Consider the following 20,257-nt stretch of genomic DNA (forward strand, 5'->3'; position numbering starts at 1 on the left):
ACTTCTAAGTCCTTTAAAACAATAGAATATATCTTGTATTTTTCAAGCACACACATAAATATGAAACAAGGGAATACAGAAAAGATGAATTGCAAAAATTGCATGCTAGAAAAATTAATTTATTGAAAAATCTTTAATTAAAAATCCAAATTTTGTTAAAACTCTTTTTAATTAAAAATCCAAATTTTCTTAAAAATCTACATTAAATCTATCATTAAAATTTAATGCGATAGAAATATAAGTTTCCAATTTTCCCAAAATAAAAATGAAATTGATAAAAACTATTTTAAAAAATTCTTTTTTTCTACGTAGTTTCAATTTATTGAAATTTTCTCAAAAAAAAATAATTGAAAATTTAAAAAATATGCATCAATTGCTTATTCAGACTTAAGAGCTACTTAAAGTAAATTTCTTTTTATTTAACATTCGTTATATTTATTTAGTAATAAATAATATTTGTATATCGATTGATAATAAAGAATGTTAATATATATTAGACGTAAAAGGAATATTCAAAAAATTAAGATACTCAAAAATTTTTCTTTCGCCAGGATGGAATATCTAACGACTTTTTTTATCTTTTTATTTTATTTTTCCCAAGAGATGTTACATAGATGTTATGTCAATTTGGCCGTTTAACCCAAATATTTGTATTAATCCATTTTTTTGTACAATCTTTAAATACTTCGCTGACTATAATGATAGAATAATATCAGTATCACAATGATAAGGCAGTAACTTGTCGCGAAGCGACGATAAGAGATGGCAGGTGCAACTGGACGAGCGAGAAATCAATATAAACGGGATTCGCGAGGGAGGCGGGAGAAACGGCCTGTACGCGAAGGGCGGTGAAGCATCCCCTATGAAAGAGAGAAAGAGGCGGCCACCGAAAAAGCCGACTGCATATTTTAGCAACCACGCTGGTGGAAAACGATAAAAAAAAATGTCATAGTCGCGGTGTCAGTCGGAAATATAGCCAAGAGTGTAAAAAATCTCCGTCTACTCTCCGTCTAAATCTCTTCCATCAACCCTCCTGTCATTCGCCTTGTCCGTCGACCCTCAATCGTTGCCCCCCGACCCACGTTTGTGCATGTGTGTGTATTCCACCCTCAATGGTGAATCAATAATTAAGGTGACAGTGCAGTGGTTGCGCGATCGTGTGCCGGGTCAAGATGTCGGTGAAGGTGAGTCCTTCGGACACGCATCCGCAAATGTGACGTGAGCGTGTGCAATAAGCATTCCCGCTTTCCTGATTCCGGCTGACGAAATGGTTCTGAGTTGAGCCAAAGTCGAATGTGAAACGTTCTTGTATGTACGTTCTGCTCGGAGAGCTCTCTTGTTATGTAACGTTTATGATTTCGAATAATACACTTTGACAGTTCGCGATATCGTAGGATATAGTATGACGATTGCGAGGGAGAAGCTTGTATCATCTTCTTTGTATGACGTTTAATTACAATTTACCTCGTTGATAAGCGTTAATGACCGTAGGTCATGGCTTGTTATAAACAGACACACATATACATATATGTGTGTGTATGTAAATTAAAACGCAGTATTTGCGTACGTAAATATATTTGATTAGGTGCGATTACATATATCTCTATTTGACGCGACCTTGTTTTCAACTTTTGGTGTAATCGCACCTAAATATATGCAACCTCTGCTGTAGGTTGTATTGCAATAAATTCAATTTCTTCAATAAAATTATTTTATTAGGAAAATTTTTAAATAAGATTTGTTTGTACAATTTGAAAATCAAGTCTTCGTGAAGATCAACATAACATACTTTTATGTATATTCTGAAGAAGAAAGAAGAATTTTATACACTTGTTGATAAGGACTACGCGCGTTTGTGTGTCTACTGATTTATATATTCATCAATTTCATCAATTCTTCTCTTTACTTGACGTAATTTATAATTTATTAGAACATCGATATTTTTTCTTTTTGTTTCACATGTATGCGAGCGAAAAAGCTGATTCGTTTTAGTTCCCGTATAATATTCTACATTGTATCTATATCATAGCCGGCTGTGAATTGTTGATCTTGTTACGGTATAATGATCTGTCGACTGTCGCGTCAAGCCGCGAAATTTTTTAATGGTAATAACAGCGTCACAAGTGTCCGCTTCCTGCTAAAGCGACACTTCGCCGAAGGCGAAGATACGGCGAGGGGCGCGTACGTAGACACGCGTGCGCGCGGCGCGTGCGTATTCGGGGCGCGCGCTTTTCGGCGTGTCGCGCACGCACGCACGTACGCCGGTGCTGCGCGTGCAAAGCCAATTGTAGTTTGCGCGTAGCCACAACGTTGGTCAACGCTTCGCGTGTTTCGCGCTTTTCTGCCTGCGCATTCGCCACAAACAACACGGGGTGAATGCATAATTAAAAGTGCTTGCGAAAGTAGGTACACTATTTTTCGAGTTTTTAACAGTCTCGAAAATTGTGGCTTAATTCTATTTTTTCGATACTTACTTATATTAATTTTTTTAAAATTTTTAATTACATAACATAAAATTCATTAATTTATAATTTTATATGATAATTTGTAATGTGAACTATTTTAGTGCATTTAATTTCGATTTAGCGTGCTGTGCGTGTCGAAGAATATGTATGTTATCAACACTTTTTTTATTTGTGAAGTGATAATAGAGTCGATTTTTTTTAGCAGAAACTCGCGAGTCAATCTGTTTTATGACTTTTTAACATTTAAATATTTAATAACTAATACAAAAATCAAAATTGTATTGTAGTTAAATTCAGACTTTGCTGAAATCTATCAACAACTACAATTTTAATATTAAATAAATTGCGCACTGGCTAATATAAATATAACATAATTAATTTTTAAATTTTTAAATATTTTTATAAGTTGAATAAATAGTTTTATAAGTTAAAATTTAAAACTGTAAAAAATATTCTCACATATTTTTTAAATACACGTTTTTAAAATATTGAATTCAAGAATTCCAAAAAAATAAAACAAATTAACAAAAAAATTGTAAAATTCATTTTAAATGCGACTTTGTGTTGTTAAAATATAAATCTTGTATTATATATTGATATAATACAAGATTTATATTTGTATTGTATATTATATATTAAATACTTGTTACATACACGTAGATACAAACATACGTTCGAAACTTTGATCTTATATTCTTTTTAAATCCAATGTGGACATATCTTAAGTCAGAAATATTTATATGTAAAATATCACATATTCATTAAATCTTTGGTAATCTCTTTTCTTTTATATACATTTTGCTTACAGAAGAAGTGACGGAATGTCTTCTTTGTAAGATTCAAATGATGTATGAATACTATGTATGATAAATATGTATATAATCATAGAATGGAGTAAAAAGAGAAAAAAGTGTAACGTTAGCATCGAAGCACATGTATTTGTAAATCTGTCATCTGTTTCCGCTTATGACGTAAATGTTATCAGCGAATCTCGTCTGAAACGGAGGCTGCACGTCAATAGGCGTACTAGACGACTGACGAGAATTAAAGCTCGCATTCATGTCAAACGTAGTGTATATGTTTGTTCAGTTCATGCAACAGTTAATTTTTCTCTATATAATATTGAATAATTTCTATTCGTCTGATAAGTGTTAATTGCAGTATAAAGTGCAACGTGAGTTTTCAATAATAAACGGTCTATGACGGCCTCTTCGGTACCGCCTGAATGCGCCTTTAGACTGTTTTGTAGAGTCGAGAGCGACGTATTTTTAGCACAGTCTAAAATCGTAGCATTGCTATAAAGTTCACGAGTGAGTTTTTGCATCTTCGGCAAAAGTCACGACGGGAACCATCTTCGTAAAGTGCGCATTGAAGATCGCTATCAAGGAGAAATTTCCGACATCTCATTATTGATCTCCACAATTCAATATTAATTAATTGTAACGTTTAAGTTAATTTAGCTTTTTAATTTCATTAAAAATTTGATCTCTCACTTGACTCAAACAACAAATAATACGATTGGGTAAATGGAGAAATAAAAGTTTGTGTTAAAATTTACGCGACAGCATCTATTTATGTATATGGTGAAATAATTTAAAAATTAAATTAGGAATCGCAGCTTGTTATCATTTCAGTCGATTTAATTTAATATTTCATGAATTTCGTGTCTTCGTGTTACGCTATATGAATATCAGTTTCGTACACGAGTGTTGATACTGAATTCCAATGCTCGAATTAAGATCATTATGTCTATTGTATTTCCACACGGCAAACTGTGTCACAAAAATAAATGTCTGCGATGCAGATGAGAATCAGAAAATACAAATATAAAATGTATCATTTCCGTAGCAATTGTGTCTTCTATAAAAATCTTTCGTGATAAATTCTATTGTGATCGACACGATTTTTTATTTAGAATAAATTTAAAAAAAAAAAAGAAAAAATAAAAAAAGAGGAAAAAGAAGCATAAAGGAAAACAGATGAAATAAAAAAAAGATCAAAAAACATAAATAATAAAAGAAAAATAAAATAATTAAGATAAATGAATATTTTAAAACGGTATATATAATTGTGAATAAATGAAAATTATGTATAATAAAGAAAAGATAACAACAAGAAAATAATTTTGCTTGAGAGAAAATTATTTCTGGCTTAATTTATGTTCAAATAAATATTGTGAAATATATGTGTTAAATATTCAGTAAAACAATTACAATATTAAGAAATTTTAATATTTTTAAAATTTAAAATTTAAAATTTTTTAAATACTTTTTAATAATTTAAAAACTCGGCCCCTAATGATTATGTAAAGTATCTGTACGTGGTCTGTTTCATTTCACTATGTTATCACGTAAAAATAAAAGTTGTAAATATACTGCGGAGTTATATTACATTTTGTTATCTTTTATAAAATTGAGAATTATTTTTTTATCTGATAGTCTCTTGCAATTTATTATAGTTACATAAATTTTTAACAATAGATACCTCTTAATTATTTATAAATAAATGAGTCGCTAATCAATTATCTTCGGAGCACAAAGCAAAGTTATGTCACCGCATACACTAACAATTTACGACTAACTAGTTGCCTTATCTTAAATATGCGCGAGACGCACCTTGTTTTATCTTTGTTTGCAAGATGCACAATCGTTGTAGCAAAGAAAATATTGAATTTTTTCAAAATCTGAGCACACTAAATATTTACTATATAATCTATATCTGTATCTATATCTATATCTATGTAATCCCGATAAAAGTGTAGATCAGATCTTTTAAAACTCCGGATCGTCAATTTATTTAAACGTATACTGTAAAAAAAGTATTTGCATGACTTCTTGCTTTTGACGTCACAATGTCAATAACTATAAAAGGAAACTTAACACGCAAGTCATAAAGATCAAGTACATTCTTTATTATAAATCAATGCAAAATGAATACTAAGAATGTATATACATTCGATTTAAATATCGCTTTGAATCTCTGATCCGCGCTTTTAATTTATTTTCATATCGCTCCTTTCTTAGATGACGAGATATAAACAAGCCGAATTCGAGGATGAGGACAGTAGCAGCATCGGCTCCGTTGCTCTAAATAGCGAAGGCATCAGTACATCGGCTACGCATATAAGATATCATACAGTAAGTATATCCAATCAATCAAATATTTTATAAAAGTGATCATTATGAAATTATAAAATTTCAAATATATTAATAATAGATAATTTTAATAATTCAAAGTCAATTATTATCAATCTTAACAATCAATATGACTTTCGTTATTTCAGGGTACAACAATGTGGAAGGCGAGAACTACTTTGGAGAGATGTCTTCTCATAATGTGCGCTCTTTTATTACTGACTATCATAGTATTCACTATCGTGATCAGCAGCAAAAATGGTTGGGATGAAGCACAGATTCTTCATGTTACCTCTCACGGAGAAGGTAAAAAAATAATTATTACTAACATTATTAACATTATATATAATTAAGATAAATCAAGCTTATTCTTATTAATTCTGTATTACTTAAATTATTCTAAATTATATTTTATATTTATAATAAAAATAAAAGAAATAAATTTAATTAACTGAAGTTAATTTAAACTAGCCGATAGTGACACAATTGGTTTTTAATCTTTTTATAGTTACATTTTTTAATCTCTCTATATTACAGTTTTTTAGCAATTTTTTATATCGTTTTTAAATATTTGTCCTATATACTTCTCATATAGTTTCATTTAAAGCATAAACAGATATAACTAATGAATGTACTAAATTAGTTCTAATGTTACAATATCTTGCAGATGGTACACATTGCCTCACAGAACACTGTGTAACAGTAGCAGCGTCCATAATTAATAGTATAGATCATTTCGTCGACCCTTGTGATGATTTCTACGAATATGCTTGCGGTGGTTGGAGGAAGAAAAATCCCATTCCGGATGGGAAAAGTGTTTGGGGCACATTCGGCAAACTGGATCAGGATAATCAACTAGTCGTAAAAAATGTTCTCGGTAATCATTCATAAATACGCATATAATTCAATACGGATAATCTTACATAGTATATGTGTGCATTAAGTCATATATCCCGCTCGCAGAAAAACCGTTTAGCGAGATGAAATCAAAGGCTGAGAAGAAAGCGAAATATTATTATCTGTCGTGTATGGATGCGAATGAGACTATCGAGGCGCTTGGAGCTAAACCGATGCTGGAGCTGTTGGAAAATATCGGCGGCTGGAACGTCTCTGGCAAATTCAACATAAGCGCATGGTCCTTACAAAACAGCATGCATGTCCTGCAAAACGTTTACAATATGGGCGGTTTGTTCTCCTGGGCCGTGAACGAGGATGATCGAAACAGTTCTAGACACATAATCCAGGTAAGTAAATTAATAGAGTAAGAGAGAGAGTAAGATTGGACTGATAATGAGAGAGAAATTTCCTTTGTCGAGTTTTTTATCTTTGACAACAAGTTGATTACTGTTATTCTTCTCGTAAAAGCTTAATGTAATTAGTTTTACTAATTATTTTTTATTATTATTTATTAGTAGTAATGACGCATAATTAGAGTTGGATGATTAATGTAATGTTAAAACTCTTATCCCGAAGAAAATATTATAATTAAATAAAAGTACTCTACATTCTGTGCTAAAAGAAGATTACTATATATATATTGACTGGTTAAAAAAATAAGATAAAGTAAATAATGTTTGATGAAAAGTCAAGTAATCTTCTTTTAGCACAGAATGTACGTAGAGTACTTTTAATTTAATTATAATATTTTATATATATAAATATATATATATATGTATGGAGTATATCGTACAAAAAATTTTTTAATACAATTTTTAATTTTCTTATACACGTACAAAACAAAATATATAATTTAAGAAAAATAATCAATGATAGAGACTAATTTTTTGCAATTAATGAATTAGAAGAATAATCTTTCATTGTCCTCGCGTAATGACAGTTAACGTCACATATGCCAATATTGTACATCGAGACTGATTTTTATTCTTCAAGATCGATCAAGGAGGCTTAACTCTCCCGACTGCCGACAATTATCTCAACGTAACCGAGCATGCCAAGGTCTTAGCTGCCTACTTGGACTACATGACAAAGGTACACAAGGGCAGCACGTATTTGCGCGCACGATTTATCGCCGCACGATATGCTGCGTCGCATCGGGCGAATCGAGTACAGGTACTCGTACACGTTTTCAGATCGGCGTGCTCTTAGGTGGTGAGGAGAACTCCACGAAGAAACAGATGTTGGCTATAATCGATTTCGAGACGAAGCTCGCCAAGATCACTATACCGCCCGAGGAACGCAGGGACGAGGAGAAGCTCTACAATCTGATGTCATTGAACGAATTGCAACGTAAAGCACCCTTTGTACGTTTATTATCTTCTATTCGATCGAGAATGTTTCTAAAATATTTGCGTTTCAATTATTATCTGCAGATATCTCTAATAATTGCAGCCAGTTGTTACAACATTCTTCTCGGTTACATAATATGCCTTCCTCTATGATATCATGTGATATGCGGTTGATCCAGTATCCTGGCGAGATAATGTCTTTTATCCTACATCACATCCTGCATGTATAACATCCTTTTTCCTCTATTGTACGCTATCGCATCCATGATATCCTGTCAATAAACATGCGCGTTAAGATTATTTAAGATTATTTATACGTATTTTTTTTTTAAATTAGGATGATTATTTTTTCGATTAAGAAATATCGACGCAATTACAATAGATATCAATTTTATGTGTTTAGATGTCGTGGGTGGATTACTTTCAAAATGCTACACGTCTCGTGAACAAGAAGATCAACAGTAAAGCGATGATCGTAAATTTTGCACCGGAATATTTTGTGAAACTCACGAAACTCATACAAGAGTATAACAGCACAACCGATGGAAAAATGTACGTATGTGTATCAAATGTACGTGTGAGATGTATCAGAGATGAACTTATTTTTGAAACGCAGATAGATGTTACGAAAATTAAATTAAAAGATGTTTTGTTCTGTAATTTATTAATTAAATAGACTTTATTTAACAAACATTTAATTTTATAGCTTTAATAATATATCTAACAAAGAGAGAGATATTATTTTTTGTTGTAAATAATTTTATCTCTAATTTTTCTGACGTGCACGAAATTTGTTAAAAAAAAAAAAAAAAAAAGATATTGATGAAAAAGTGCACGATCTCTGATGAATATCACGCCGTGTATTTGTAAATTCTTGTCGACTTTGTCGAAAAAAAAGGCATCAATCTTTTCCTTTACCGTTTTTCTTTCCGCAGAATACTGAATAACTATCTGGTTTGGCAGACCGTGAGGTCCTTGACGGCGTGCCTGTCGAAGCCGTTCCGCGAAGCTTACAAGGGCTTGCGGAAAGCTTTGCTTGGCTCGGAAGGTCACGAGGAACAGTGGCGTTACTGCGTTAGCGATGTTAATAACGCCATGGGTTTCGCTATTGGCGCAATGTTCGTCAGAGAGGTTTTCCATGGCAAGAGTAAACCCATGGTTAGTTCGTACATCAGTGTATGTGTGTGTGTGTCAATCTTACAATATTAGTTATTACAATTATTTATTAAATCATAGAGTCAAAATGAAAAATAACAGTTTGTCGTTTCAAGGCAAGATTTATTATGTCGTTGAAATTTTCAGGAACATAAATAATGTGTGAATGCAATCCTGACTTTCAAATATTGAAGCTATTGTTTAAACAATTCCCAAAAGATGCTTCTCCTAATTTACAGGATAATATTTTGTTTTAATCACTAATTTTAGGCGGAAGAAATGATCAATCAAGTTCGCAAGGCGTTCACGAAAAATTTGAAGAATCTCGATTGGATGGACGCAGAGACGAGAAAAGCCGCAGAAGAGAAAGCGAATGCTATTACCGACATGATCGGCTTCCCGGACTTTATTCTACAACCCAGCGAACTCGACGAACGTTACAGAGATCTAGCGATCAAACAGAATGAATACTTTCAAAATAATTTGCGCGTAAATAAGTACAATTTACGTAAGAATCTCGAAAAACTCGATCAAATAGTGAATAAAACCACTTGGATAATGACGCCACCGACTGTGAACGCTTATTATACACCTACTAAAAATCAAATTGTTTTTCCTGCCGGCATTCTTCAAAGTCCGTTTTACGATATGGAGAACCCGAATAGTTTGAATTTTGGAGGTATAGGTGTAGTCATGGGACACGAATTAACGCACGCTTTTGACGATCAAGGTATATAATAAAAACAAAATACAAATGTATTTCTTACAAATAAATATGTTTATAAGCTAATTATATTATTTAAAAAATTACATATAAAAATTATCTTATATTAAATACATGAAATATTTATACCATGTAAATGTCTATAATCACTCAGATTTATGTCAATTTATTTTTGAAAGCAATTTTATTTTTATTACTTATGTATTTTGAATAATTTTGAACAGGTCGAGAATACGATTTACATGGAAATTTGCATCAGTGGTGGAACGACGCTACGATAGAGCGATTTAAAAATAGAACAGAATGTTTTGTGGAACAGTATGATCAGTATCAAGTACAAGGTCGAAATGTAAATGGCCGACAGACTTTAGGTAATAATAACACTGATTATTAATAATTATTTATCGATGACAAAAATATCAAAGTCTAGACCAATCGATTGTAATGCGTAGGAGAGAATATCGCCGATAATGGAGGCCTTAAGGCAGCATATCACGCTTATCTTTCGATGCCTAAAAGCTACAAGGATCAACTGCCGCTACCTGGTCTCAACCTGACGCATCGTCAACTATTCTTCCTGAATTTTGCACAGGTTGTCATAATATTTCTGCATAGTGTTAAATATATAAATATAGACATTAATAGAAAAATAGTCGCTTGATACTATTCTTATATAAAATTATCTTATTAAAATTATACAATAATTATGTATGCACATATTGCGTTAATCAAAATATCCGCAGGTTTGGTGCTCCGCTATAACGTCCGAGGCAATGACTCTCCAGATTGAAAAGGATTCTCATAGTCCGCCGAGATACAGGGTGATAGGACCACTTTCGAACCTGCCAGAATTCGCGATGGAATTCAACTGCCCTAAGGACACGAAGATGAACCCGGTTCATAAGTGCGAAGTGTGGTAACGCCGTGGTATTTTTTTTCAGACTGATTCATTGAGGATTCAAGTTCGATTGAGCTTGATTTTTAGCACCATGGTGTGGGACCGTCGCAACTTCTACGTGCCGTTGCGTAATGAGGGGGGATACATACACGTCGTAAAACACGGAATTTGCTTCGGGCATTGGACTGTGCGTTTTCCTTTACATATCACAGCTTATCATATGTGAAGATAGTCGCATAAATTTTACGATTTTTTTCTTTTAATGGTCATGGTTTAATGTTGTTACCAAATTTTTCAAATACTGTCAAGAATTGTCAAAAAAACTGTCGAAAAACGCCTCCTTTCCGCTGCAGATTCTTTCCCTAATTTAAAATTGATTTTTTTATCGTTTATTTTAAAGTTGTACTTAAAAATTAAGTAAATATTCGGGATGCGAGTATAGTTCGAAATTTGTTTATTTTATTTTGATAAACTAACATCAGTGTCTCTCACAACTAATGTCTCTCTTCTTAAATATTTGAATCTCTTAAAATTAAAGAGAATTTATATACATATATTAATTTCCTTCACACAGACGAATCAAAGCTTGTAAGATTAGATTGCGCGAAATATACTATATATGTACTTATATAATGATAGAAATTCCATTAGTTAATACTACTTGCTAAAAATTTGAATTCTCTTAAGTAACATCGTTTGCAGATCGACATTTCTTCGTAAGGCAACGTAAAAAGGAAGATAATTTTTATACCGTTTTGCAAAAGAAACTCTTTCATTGACATTGAATTAATGATTTGTATATATCAAATGTCTCGAGAAATGATCAGAGAGTGTTAGTTTATCAAAAGAAGATATACATACGAATTATATTAAATGTATTATTTTTAATGTATTATTTTAACATTGAGATGTGCCACGGTCAGCGCCGCTTCTTTTCGGTATAGCTAAAGTTTCATCGAGATTATCGAAAGTATTCAAAATCAGCTAACAAAGAATGCAAAAAAATAGAGTACACTGTCATTTTTCACTTTTATATATGGAATCAGTATTATTCATCAATTCATCACTAATCATCTAATTGATTCAAATATAGCACGATGGCACTAGAGAAATAAACATAGATATATTAAATATAGATCGGGCTTTGTGCCATTTCTGCCTTAGATCCCCGTGCGTCAAGATAACTGTCGATAGATAACAAATTTTTCTCCCTTGCGCATGCGCATTTGTATATTTCTCTCAGTGAACGATAGATATATGACACATGACATTTAACTTTTAAAGTGGATTATTTTCGCGCTGTCAAAATGAACCCCCGGGAGAAATGCGTTATTGCACATGCGCGAAGGAGGAAAATTTTCCCCCTTTACCCCACTTATCTTGACGCGCAGTAGATAAATGAAGCCTGATCTATATTTAATATATCTAGAAATAAACGAATAATATGTAGATAAAAGAATTGCATCTTTGTTTAAATTTAAAGATAATCATTATAAAAAAAAATGCAAGATTACCATTCGATAATTAATAGTTCTTAAACTTATTTTTAAGTTATTTTTATATTTTATTTCATTTTTATGCGTTTGAATTTTAACCAACCAGGATACTGGAATGTTTTATCAATGCAAACAGTATTTTTTACAATACATTAACTAGTCAACGATGTATATAATTTATAGTTTACAAACGTTAAAAAATAATATAAGTATTGTATACAAAGATAAAACAAAAATCTCGCAAGCTTAATTTTTCTTATAAGTACAAAGTTTTATAATTAATTGATTTTTTAATGTTAGCATCAACATTACGAAATATAAATATTATTTTGCTTTCGATGATCTCGGTAAACCGCTAAAAGATAGTTGCGTGTCGTAACATTCGCAATCAGGATCTACTAATGTGTTTTATATAGACTTAAGAAGTTTATTTTATAAAAAAAAAATACTTTCTCATGACTAACACGCGCTAGGCGATACACGGAATTCAGTCGTCAAGATTGCGGTAACAGGACACGCGCGCGAGACGATATAATCTCGCTGATGTCAAGAGAAATATTTTTGAATAGGTATGCTTAATTGTGTATATTTTGTAGCATCTAGCACATATTTGATATTAGAGCGAATCAGAGATTTTTTTTTTTTTACTTTTTCCAGAATCGATGAGATTTATTTTCTGACATTACGGATATCTAATTTTTGAAATTGATTTTCTCTGAAAAGGGAAAGAGGAAGGAAGAGAGAGAGCGTTGAAATCTAAAGAGAAAAAATTTATAAATTTTTGTGATCTTTAATTGCAAAAAATTTAAATATTATATTTTGCAAAAAATAATCGTTTTTAATTCAGTGTTAAATATTGTGTGAAAATAGAGATATAGATATTGTCTGGATAGTAAAAATGCAAAATGTTTGATTCTCATGCTTAGAATTATTAGATAATTCTATATATATTTTCTTCTTGTATTTCTTTTCTCGAAAGTTATATTGTTATGTTAAAATATGAAATAATTGTATGCAGGAGAGCTTATAACATATGATGTTTTATTAATGAAGGTTGAAAGAGTTTGTAAATAATGTGATTTTGAGATTGAGAAGGCTTATATATGTCTATTAATAGAATGATATAGATATTTGTTTTTAATGCTTATTAACATTAATTTTAGCATTCTAATAAGAAGTTTCCGTAAGAAACAAACTTTACCGTAATCGGCCTGCAACGATTGAAACATGAAGCAAAGAAAAATGCTACAGCTGTAATCTTCTCTTGCTAGACGAGAGCGCGAAGTCAATAGCGAACATATCTTGGAATATCATAGACAATATGAGAATTATCGCCAATTTAGCTATTTTTTCTGTGGTATAAAGGACATGTGAAAAATTTCGTGTATCGTACTTTTTAATATAAGAGATTAACATGTATGACTATAAATGAATGTAACAAAAATGAAAATTTGTGATACGTACGATACATGATATGAGCCTTTCATAAATAAAACTGTGTCCAACTTTACTTTTGTTTTAAAGAAATTTCTTGAAGAAATTCACAAAGAGTAGAGTTGATCAGTATAATTTCCAAAAGGCTCATACATATATCACTGCAAAAAATGGATGTAAAGAAATCAATATGTATTGATTTTTTGCAAGGTTTATATTTTTATTTTCTACAGTGATATCATATTTAAATTCTTTTACAAGATAAAGAAGGTTTTAGACTAACTTGCTAAATCACGTGAAAAAAAATAATTTTATATTCTTAGCTTATATTACATCACTTTGATAGTACGCTCATGATAAAAGATTCTAACGCAGCTTTTTCAAGAATAATATTTATAAACAATAAGTTAAAAAAAACATATAAGTCATGCATACAAAGAAAAATACAAACTATTAATAATTCACGTGGCATAGCATGTTGTACTTTCTGTATCTTGTGACATATATATCTATGTATCATAAGTTTTTTATTTCTCGTTTTACTTTGAATTTTTTTCTCAGTTATCACGAAAATCTTTAATTGCGCTATGAGTATAACATATAACAATATTGAAACTCGAGTGCAGTCGTATACTTCAAAAGAGACGTTAATCAAAATCTAAACCTTTTTAAATATATAAAAGAAAATAGAGAGAAATACACAAACCATATTCGTAGTCTTTTTTCATAGAAGAAAGAGAGCAAATATTATAAATAGCAAAAACGTCATTGTACATTTTACGTAAGACACACTTATTATTGACGCACGTAGTAAAATCATTTACAATTCCAAGTTTATAACACGACGTTCGTTTATACAAGAACGAAGAAACTACCAATAATTAGATAATTACGCTTAACTTTTTTTTTAGATTACACTGCTGAACACCGAAAAAATATGTTATTACTCCCGAGAAAAAAATATTGTAACAATAACTCTAAAAAACTCATTGATCCTGATGACACATTTTGATACAATGATTTAGTATGCATTGTAAAGTTATAATTATTATACTATACTGATTTTTGTCTTCATTTTTATGTATATTTTTGTTTGAACAAATAGATAAAGAATTTAGTTGGATTTTTGGAAGTATCTCTTTTAGGATAGAAAATAATCAAATATTAATGCATTTTTATGCTCGAAAATACGATATCTCGCAAGAAAATTCAATTCATTGGGGATATATCTAGAATTAAATCTAGGATCCCTGTGTTAGGGTTAAAATCTCGTCAGATTTGAAAAATCGACGAAGTATGTATAAATGCGGCTATGGGGAAAGTTTTAGAAAATACTGTGGGGCATTCTGTGTTCCACGCATTTTATTCCTCGCCGGAATGGTTCCATCCCTCTCTCATTCCCGCATCCCCTTTAACAAGTCAAAGTGGCAAAGTACCACGTAAGAAGAAGCCAAATTTTCTCTAATTACAGCGTAAGATCCATATAGGCCTTAAATATTTGACGCTGATGCATAATGCATTTGTAAATGTTCGTTGTTTATAATAATTGTGAATAACGATTGTAACAATGAGAGGAGTATATATCGTCTTTGCGATTACATTGTTGCGCGTTGTGTTCGAAGATACTATTCGTGTATGGTTTTGTGTAACACAGAAAGCGTATCGTTCAATGACGATGTTCGCCATGGTTATTTTTCTGTATTGTACATTATGTACTCTATATATATATATATATATATATATATATATATATATATATGGTTACATTATTAAATCAAAATTAAAGAAATAGAAAAATTTTTCGCGCTTACTGCTAGAATTATATTGTTTGCATTATTCTCGTCCATAAAAATATAATGTCACATAATATATATATTTCAATCCATTATATGTATTCATATTCATCATTTTTTTAAATAGTATTTTTTTCTATTTTTTCAATAAAGATTTTTTTCCAAGTTGAATTATTAAAAAATTGTGCGTAAGAAATTATATAAGATAATAATTACAATGAGATAAACAGTATTATTTATTACAATTGTTTATTATAATTTTGATTTTGATTATACATATAGGTGCATATTTTTTATATTTTTAAAGACACGCGTGAGAAATTACCTTTGGAAAGTATAAAGATAATTTTTGTTGATATAACGTTCTGAGATATTTGAGGTATATTTATAATTATAAATACGATATATTTTCACCATCGATTAATTCGCACTTTGACGTTCTGAAGAAATGCAGGATTTTTTATATTTTTAGATAATATCGATTTGAACTTTTGAGACCTTTCAAATCTTGATCTAGCTTTATAACGTACGTTTGTTACATTTAAGTTGTTATTGTATATTTTCAGTAACATCGAATTAGAATTTTTCTTCTTCGAATACTTATACCATAAATTTTCCAAAATACAAATAAATACGCTGATAACACTCATCGTGAAGAAGAAATAAATAATTACACAAACGTGCTGATATTCCACCGGTTGGAAATTGCTCGATTGAGAATAATCAACGTGGCTATAAATTTCTGACAATAAGATCTTTTTTTCAAGGTATTTCACTATTCCAGCCGAACGCATACGCATTAAGCTATCAACATAATTGCAAAATATCTTGTATTAAATTAGAATCAAATAGAAAGTTGCATCATTAATAATATAAAACATAATTTCAAACATATTTTGTACAACACATTATAAATTATTTTACGTATATATAAGAAACAAATGACGAATAATCAATAAAATAACAATAAATGATTAATTAATTTTGATATGAATTATAATCTCTTAGAATCGATAAAATAATATTCTTTGCCGAAATATCGATTTTAGCACGTAACTAAGCTTTTTTCAATAGTATTGTGTTTAAAGTTCAAATGATAAAAAAGATAATATATGCTTACCAATTGTCAATGAGTTGCCGGTGTTGTGCCACTCTGGCGTGTATGAACGCCACTCTTTGCTTCCAATAAGTATCGGGCAATTGTATCAACTGACAATTATGCTTAACCTTATGATATATTAATAGGAATAAGGCAGGCATTTCTAAATAGACGAAACCAGGACGACATAACTTTGAGGCGAACTCTTTGTCTTTCAGGTCAAAGCAGTTATTGTTCACTAATCCTTTCCAATTGAGTTGCAGCTCACCTTCCTTTCTTCCATCCTGTAAAACGTTATACTTCCCCTGATATATGAGATTCTCCTTTTATTTTATTTATACTTTCTAATCAAAAAATTGCGCAAAAACATTCGTGTTACATTTATGTAGGGTGTCCCTAATTTAAATGACAAAAAACTAAGACAAAACATCCTTTAGAGATTTGCTCGTTTTTGCTCCATTTTGGAGAAAATCGCCAAGAAAAGAAATAAAACAAATTTTCGTTTTTTTACTTTTTTATTTACATTTTATTCATGTCATCTATTTAATGCAGATATTGTTCAAAATTCTGCCCTTTTGCAGCAATTCAAGCATTACATCTAGCACTGACCGCATTAATTGCAGCTAGATATTATTCTGGTAATATTTGGTGCACTGCATCTATGAATGAATGTAAACAAATAAAAGAATGTACAGAATAACATCAAGTGTTTACATATGTAAAGAACTTTTCAAGCAGAAAGTTTCTTCGGTGCCAATCAACTCGAGAGAGCAACTGACAATGAAAGATTGAATTTTTGTGATTTTCTCCAAAATGGAGTAAAAACGAGGAAATCTCTAAAGGACTTTTTATCTTAGATTTTCGATTCTCTACACGCTTCCGAAGTTTTGCCATTTAAATTGCGGACACCCTATATACATTTATATACACTTGCTCTTTATATTTCTATTTTTTCGTACCACTGTAAAGTAAGGGTATAGAATGCTGCTCTTTCTGACGCAAAGGGAGTGTGTCCTTTTTATCATCACATCTTCAAGATTAGCTAAAGGAACGAAGTTTCTACTCGTCAGAAAAGAAAGAAGAATACTGCTGGCTGCGTATAATATTAACATTCCTATTATCATGACAGATAGCATTATTAATCGGAGAGACCAACTTCTTGGTACTTTCTCATATCCTATAATATGTAACAAACGTGACAAATTCATGGTCAATTTTTTTGTTTATCATCCATTAATTTTTTTTACAAATGGTTTTGATACGCATTACCTTGACTCATCATGCCACCTAAGATGTAAAGTAAAGTGAAAGATAATGAGGAAAACTCGTCATTCAACTCTTTGTAATTTATGCAGATACGCTTCTTTCCATAATCTATTCCCATGATGATGAATGTAATACATATAGGAAATATCAGAATCGTTAGTGATAAATCAAGGTTAAAGATTTGTTTCTCGATTATATCCTCTGGCTGAACAAATAGAGCGTATCTAATTGCAATAGAAATATGCAAATGTAGTTTAATTAATCACTATCTTAAGACATAAAGAGGAATTTGGAAAATATGGGGTTTCCAAAAGTTCAGCGATTATATTATTAAAATTAAATGGAACAAGATTGCGTTATCTCTTATTAGCATCTATGATAGCATCTAGTGCAGTTACATGTACCGTCGCGTCGTGTGCGTGATAAGCAAGTTTTTCTCCGGATAACAATCGCGATGCGAAAACTTATCTCTACCCTTTCCACTTCTTTCACGAAACACGACGGGGACCATACACGAAGAGAAAACAAAATCAGAAAGTCATTAGCCAAGATATGATCGCGGAAAGACTAACCGGAACGGGTTAACGACCGGTGTAAAAGCGGCGGTTGAAGAAAAAAAAAAACTTTCGCGTCGCGGGATGAAAGCTCGCGATAAAAGGGCTCGTGTCCCCTCCCCCATCCCTTCTCGCCTCCTGGAAGAGTCATCGCTCGCGTTGTATTAAAAGAAGGGGTGGACTGGTGGTGAAATTAACAGCTGCCAAGGTTCGACTTACGAGATGGTGGTGAACGGCATGCTGTAGGTGTAATAACTCGAAGTGTACGAGTACGACGTGGTGACCAGCAGTGCGTGAGTATCTCCATTCATCAGGGTCGCGTTGACCGTCCCTTTCGTTCCTCGGTAAATCGTCCTGCATTTTCGTCGAAAAGACGCCTTTATGATGGTGCTGCCCGCATTCGCTTCGTTTAACGCAATCCCTCCCTCCCCTCCCCCTCTTTCCCCGGCTACCACCGCATAACGTATCCCTTTACCTCTTTCCCCTCTCCCACCCGCCGTTCTATACCCATCCTGATACTATACTTATACCTGTCTAGACGAATGAATCATGCGAGTATTTTGACCCACACCGACGGCGTGGGTGTGGGTGGTACGCGGAAAATTGGGCAGGTTCTACGTACGGCTTCGTCACATATACCCCTTTGAAGACGCATCGTCATGAAAACCGTCCATATAAATTACCAAGACAATATTATGATTGTTTTCAGCTATGTGTATGCAGACTGACGCGGGAGAGGAAGGAGGGTGCTTTGTTGGCCTCCCCAGACAATCTTGAAAAATCTTATATCAACATAAATATTTGATCTATGTATAACTGTCACATATGTAAATATCTAAATTTATAGAATCTCAAAATACTTTATACGAGTCCGCTGTCAATATTACTATTACGCTTCTTTCTCAAAAATTGGTAAACCTAATTTGTTTCTATGCAAAATTACGGGTAAATATTTCGGGTAAACTTTTAATTCTAAAAATGTATCCCCTTTCATCTTTTAGGAAAAAAATATGTAAATACTTTAAAGCAGGCATATCATACAACATACTGACTTGAACTTTAAAGCTTCTTCTAACGTTGTCCAGATATCTCCTATTAATTTCGTCATTTTGTTCTTATAAATATCTACGATAGATCTATCTGTGATAAATGGGTTGGTCTGAAACGATATTTTCCTTCAGATGATGTTGCTTCCATTGCAATTTCAAACTTGATAATCGCGGACTGATGTTACAGAAAAACGACGTTAATGACAAACAAAGGCTCATCGTAAATCCTGATACTCACGGAATCTGCGGTGACAATGACGGTCTTTCCGCGCATGTCGTTTATCGCGTTGACGCTACAGAAAGCAGTGTTGTTCCACTTTAGTGCTTCGAGCTGCTCGAATTCCTCCGTGATCCCGTTCCAAAGCCAAATGTGTCCCGGTTTCCTCCAGATGTGTTCCGTTTCCTGGCTGTTCTGCAAGAGTCGGAGACATATTTCCCCCATAACGCATGGAAATATCACCTGCAACCGTAATTTGTTACACAATATAATGAAAGCAAATAAAATTGCCATCGAGTTTTTGCGAAAAATAAAAAAGAGAATAAGTTAGTCGAACAACAAATTGTTTATAATATTGGAATAAAATGAGAGACATCACAGCACCGAGGAAAAGAGATACTTCATCGTGACGTTCAACTTCATACTTCGAAGTTTCCAATCTTACTGCGCGAATAAGACTGTGAAAATTATTCACGTGAATCCATATTCTTTCTTACGTGAAATAGAATAATGAATAGAATAATAATTGACAGGTTTGATGCGGAAGAGTGACAAGCTATTTTATTGTTGTCACTTTGTTGCGTCCTGTCAATTATCGACAAATGTAAATATACGAGGAAAAAAACTTTTATTGCGCCACATACGCATAAAAGAAGTTATATCTTTTCAAGATTGAACAAAATATATATGTTTACTACAAAACCTATCTTGTTTGTATATTTAATGC

At 32.0% G+C, this 20,257-nt stretch overlaps 2 protein-coding genes across 7 annotated transcripts; one reads left to right on the forward strand and one right to left on the reverse strand.

The window, feature by feature from the left end:
• The first annotated feature begins 829 nt into the window (after nt 1-829).
• On the forward strand, nt 830-13,761 carry Nep3 (M13 family metallopeptidase neprilysin 3). 6 transcript variants are annotated; one of them, XM_072892150.1, is made up of 13 exons: nt 830-1,184; nt 5,489-5,602; nt 5,749-5,905; nt 6,267-6,476; nt 6,563-6,843; nt 7,490-7,588; nt 7,690-7,860; nt 8,249-8,397; nt 8,781-9,003; nt 9,271-9,730; nt 9,949-10,095; nt 10,177-10,316; nt 10,468-13,761. In XM_072892150.1, exons 1-13 carry the CDS (start codon nt 1,173-1,175, stop codon nt 10,642-10,644), a joined length of 2,340 nt encoding a protein of 779 aa, XP_072748251.1. In that variant the 5' UTR covers nt 830-1,172; the 3' UTR covers nt 10,645-13,761. The 6 variants fall into 6 exon arrangements, with proteins under 6 accessions (XP_072748251.1, XP_072748257.1, XP_072748256.1 ...); XM_072892156.1 differs by lacking the exon at nt 830-1,184 and adding an exon at nt 1,200-1,312; XM_072892155.1 differs by lacking the exon at nt 830-1,184 and adding an exon at nt 2,269-2,402.
• Nucleotides 13,762-15,638: 1,877 nt separating this feature from the next.
• Nucleotides 15,639-19,976, reverse strand: LOC140665878 (uncharacterized). Its single transcript, XM_072892455.1, has 7 exons — nt 19,552-19,976; nt 19,317-19,423; nt 18,484-18,618; nt 17,714-17,934; nt 17,404-17,621; nt 16,466-16,728; nt 15,639-16,149 (listed from the first exon to the last, which is right to left on the reverse strand). The coding sequence occupies exons 1-7, from the start codon at nt 19,822-19,824 to the stop codon at nt 15,756-15,758; spliced, it is 1,611 nt and encodes a 536-aa protein (XP_072748556.1). The 5' UTR covers nt 19,825-19,976; the 3' UTR covers nt 15,639-15,755.
• Nucleotides 19,977-20,257: the final 281 nt, after the last annotated feature.

Source organism: Anoplolepis gracilipes, chromosome 5, assembly GCF_047496725.1.
Source record: "Anoplolepis gracilipes chromosome 5, ASM4749672v1, whole genome shotgun sequence".
Lineage (NCBI taxonomy): Eukaryota > Metazoa > Arthropoda > Insecta > Hymenoptera > Formicidae > Anoplolepis > Anoplolepis gracilipes.

Excerpts from the sequence above, each read along its gene's own strand:
- Nep3 (XM_072892150.1), top strand. Across the intron at positions 7,589-7,689 it reads ACTTGGACTACATGACAAAG|ATCGGCGTGCTCTTAGGTGG; the intron begins GTACACAAGGGC and ends ACACGTTTTCAG. Across the intron at positions 8,398-8,780 it reads AGCACAACCGATGGAAAAAT|AATACTGAATAACTATCTGG; the intron begins GTACGTATGTGT and ends TTCTTTCCGCAG.
- LOC140665878 (XM_072892455.1), bottom strand. The coding sequence starts at position 19,824 with ATGGCAATTTTATTTGCTTTCATTATATTGTGTAACAAATTACGGTTG. Across the intron at positions 18,619-19,316 it reads GAAGAAGCTTTAAAGTTCAA|GACGATTTACCGAGGAACGA; the intron begins GTCAGTATGTTG and ends ACGAAAATGCAG. Across the intron at positions 16,729-17,403 it reads TATACCCTTACTTTACAGTG|GATGGAAGAAAGGAAGGTGA; the intron begins GTACGAAAAAAT and ends AACGTTTTACAG.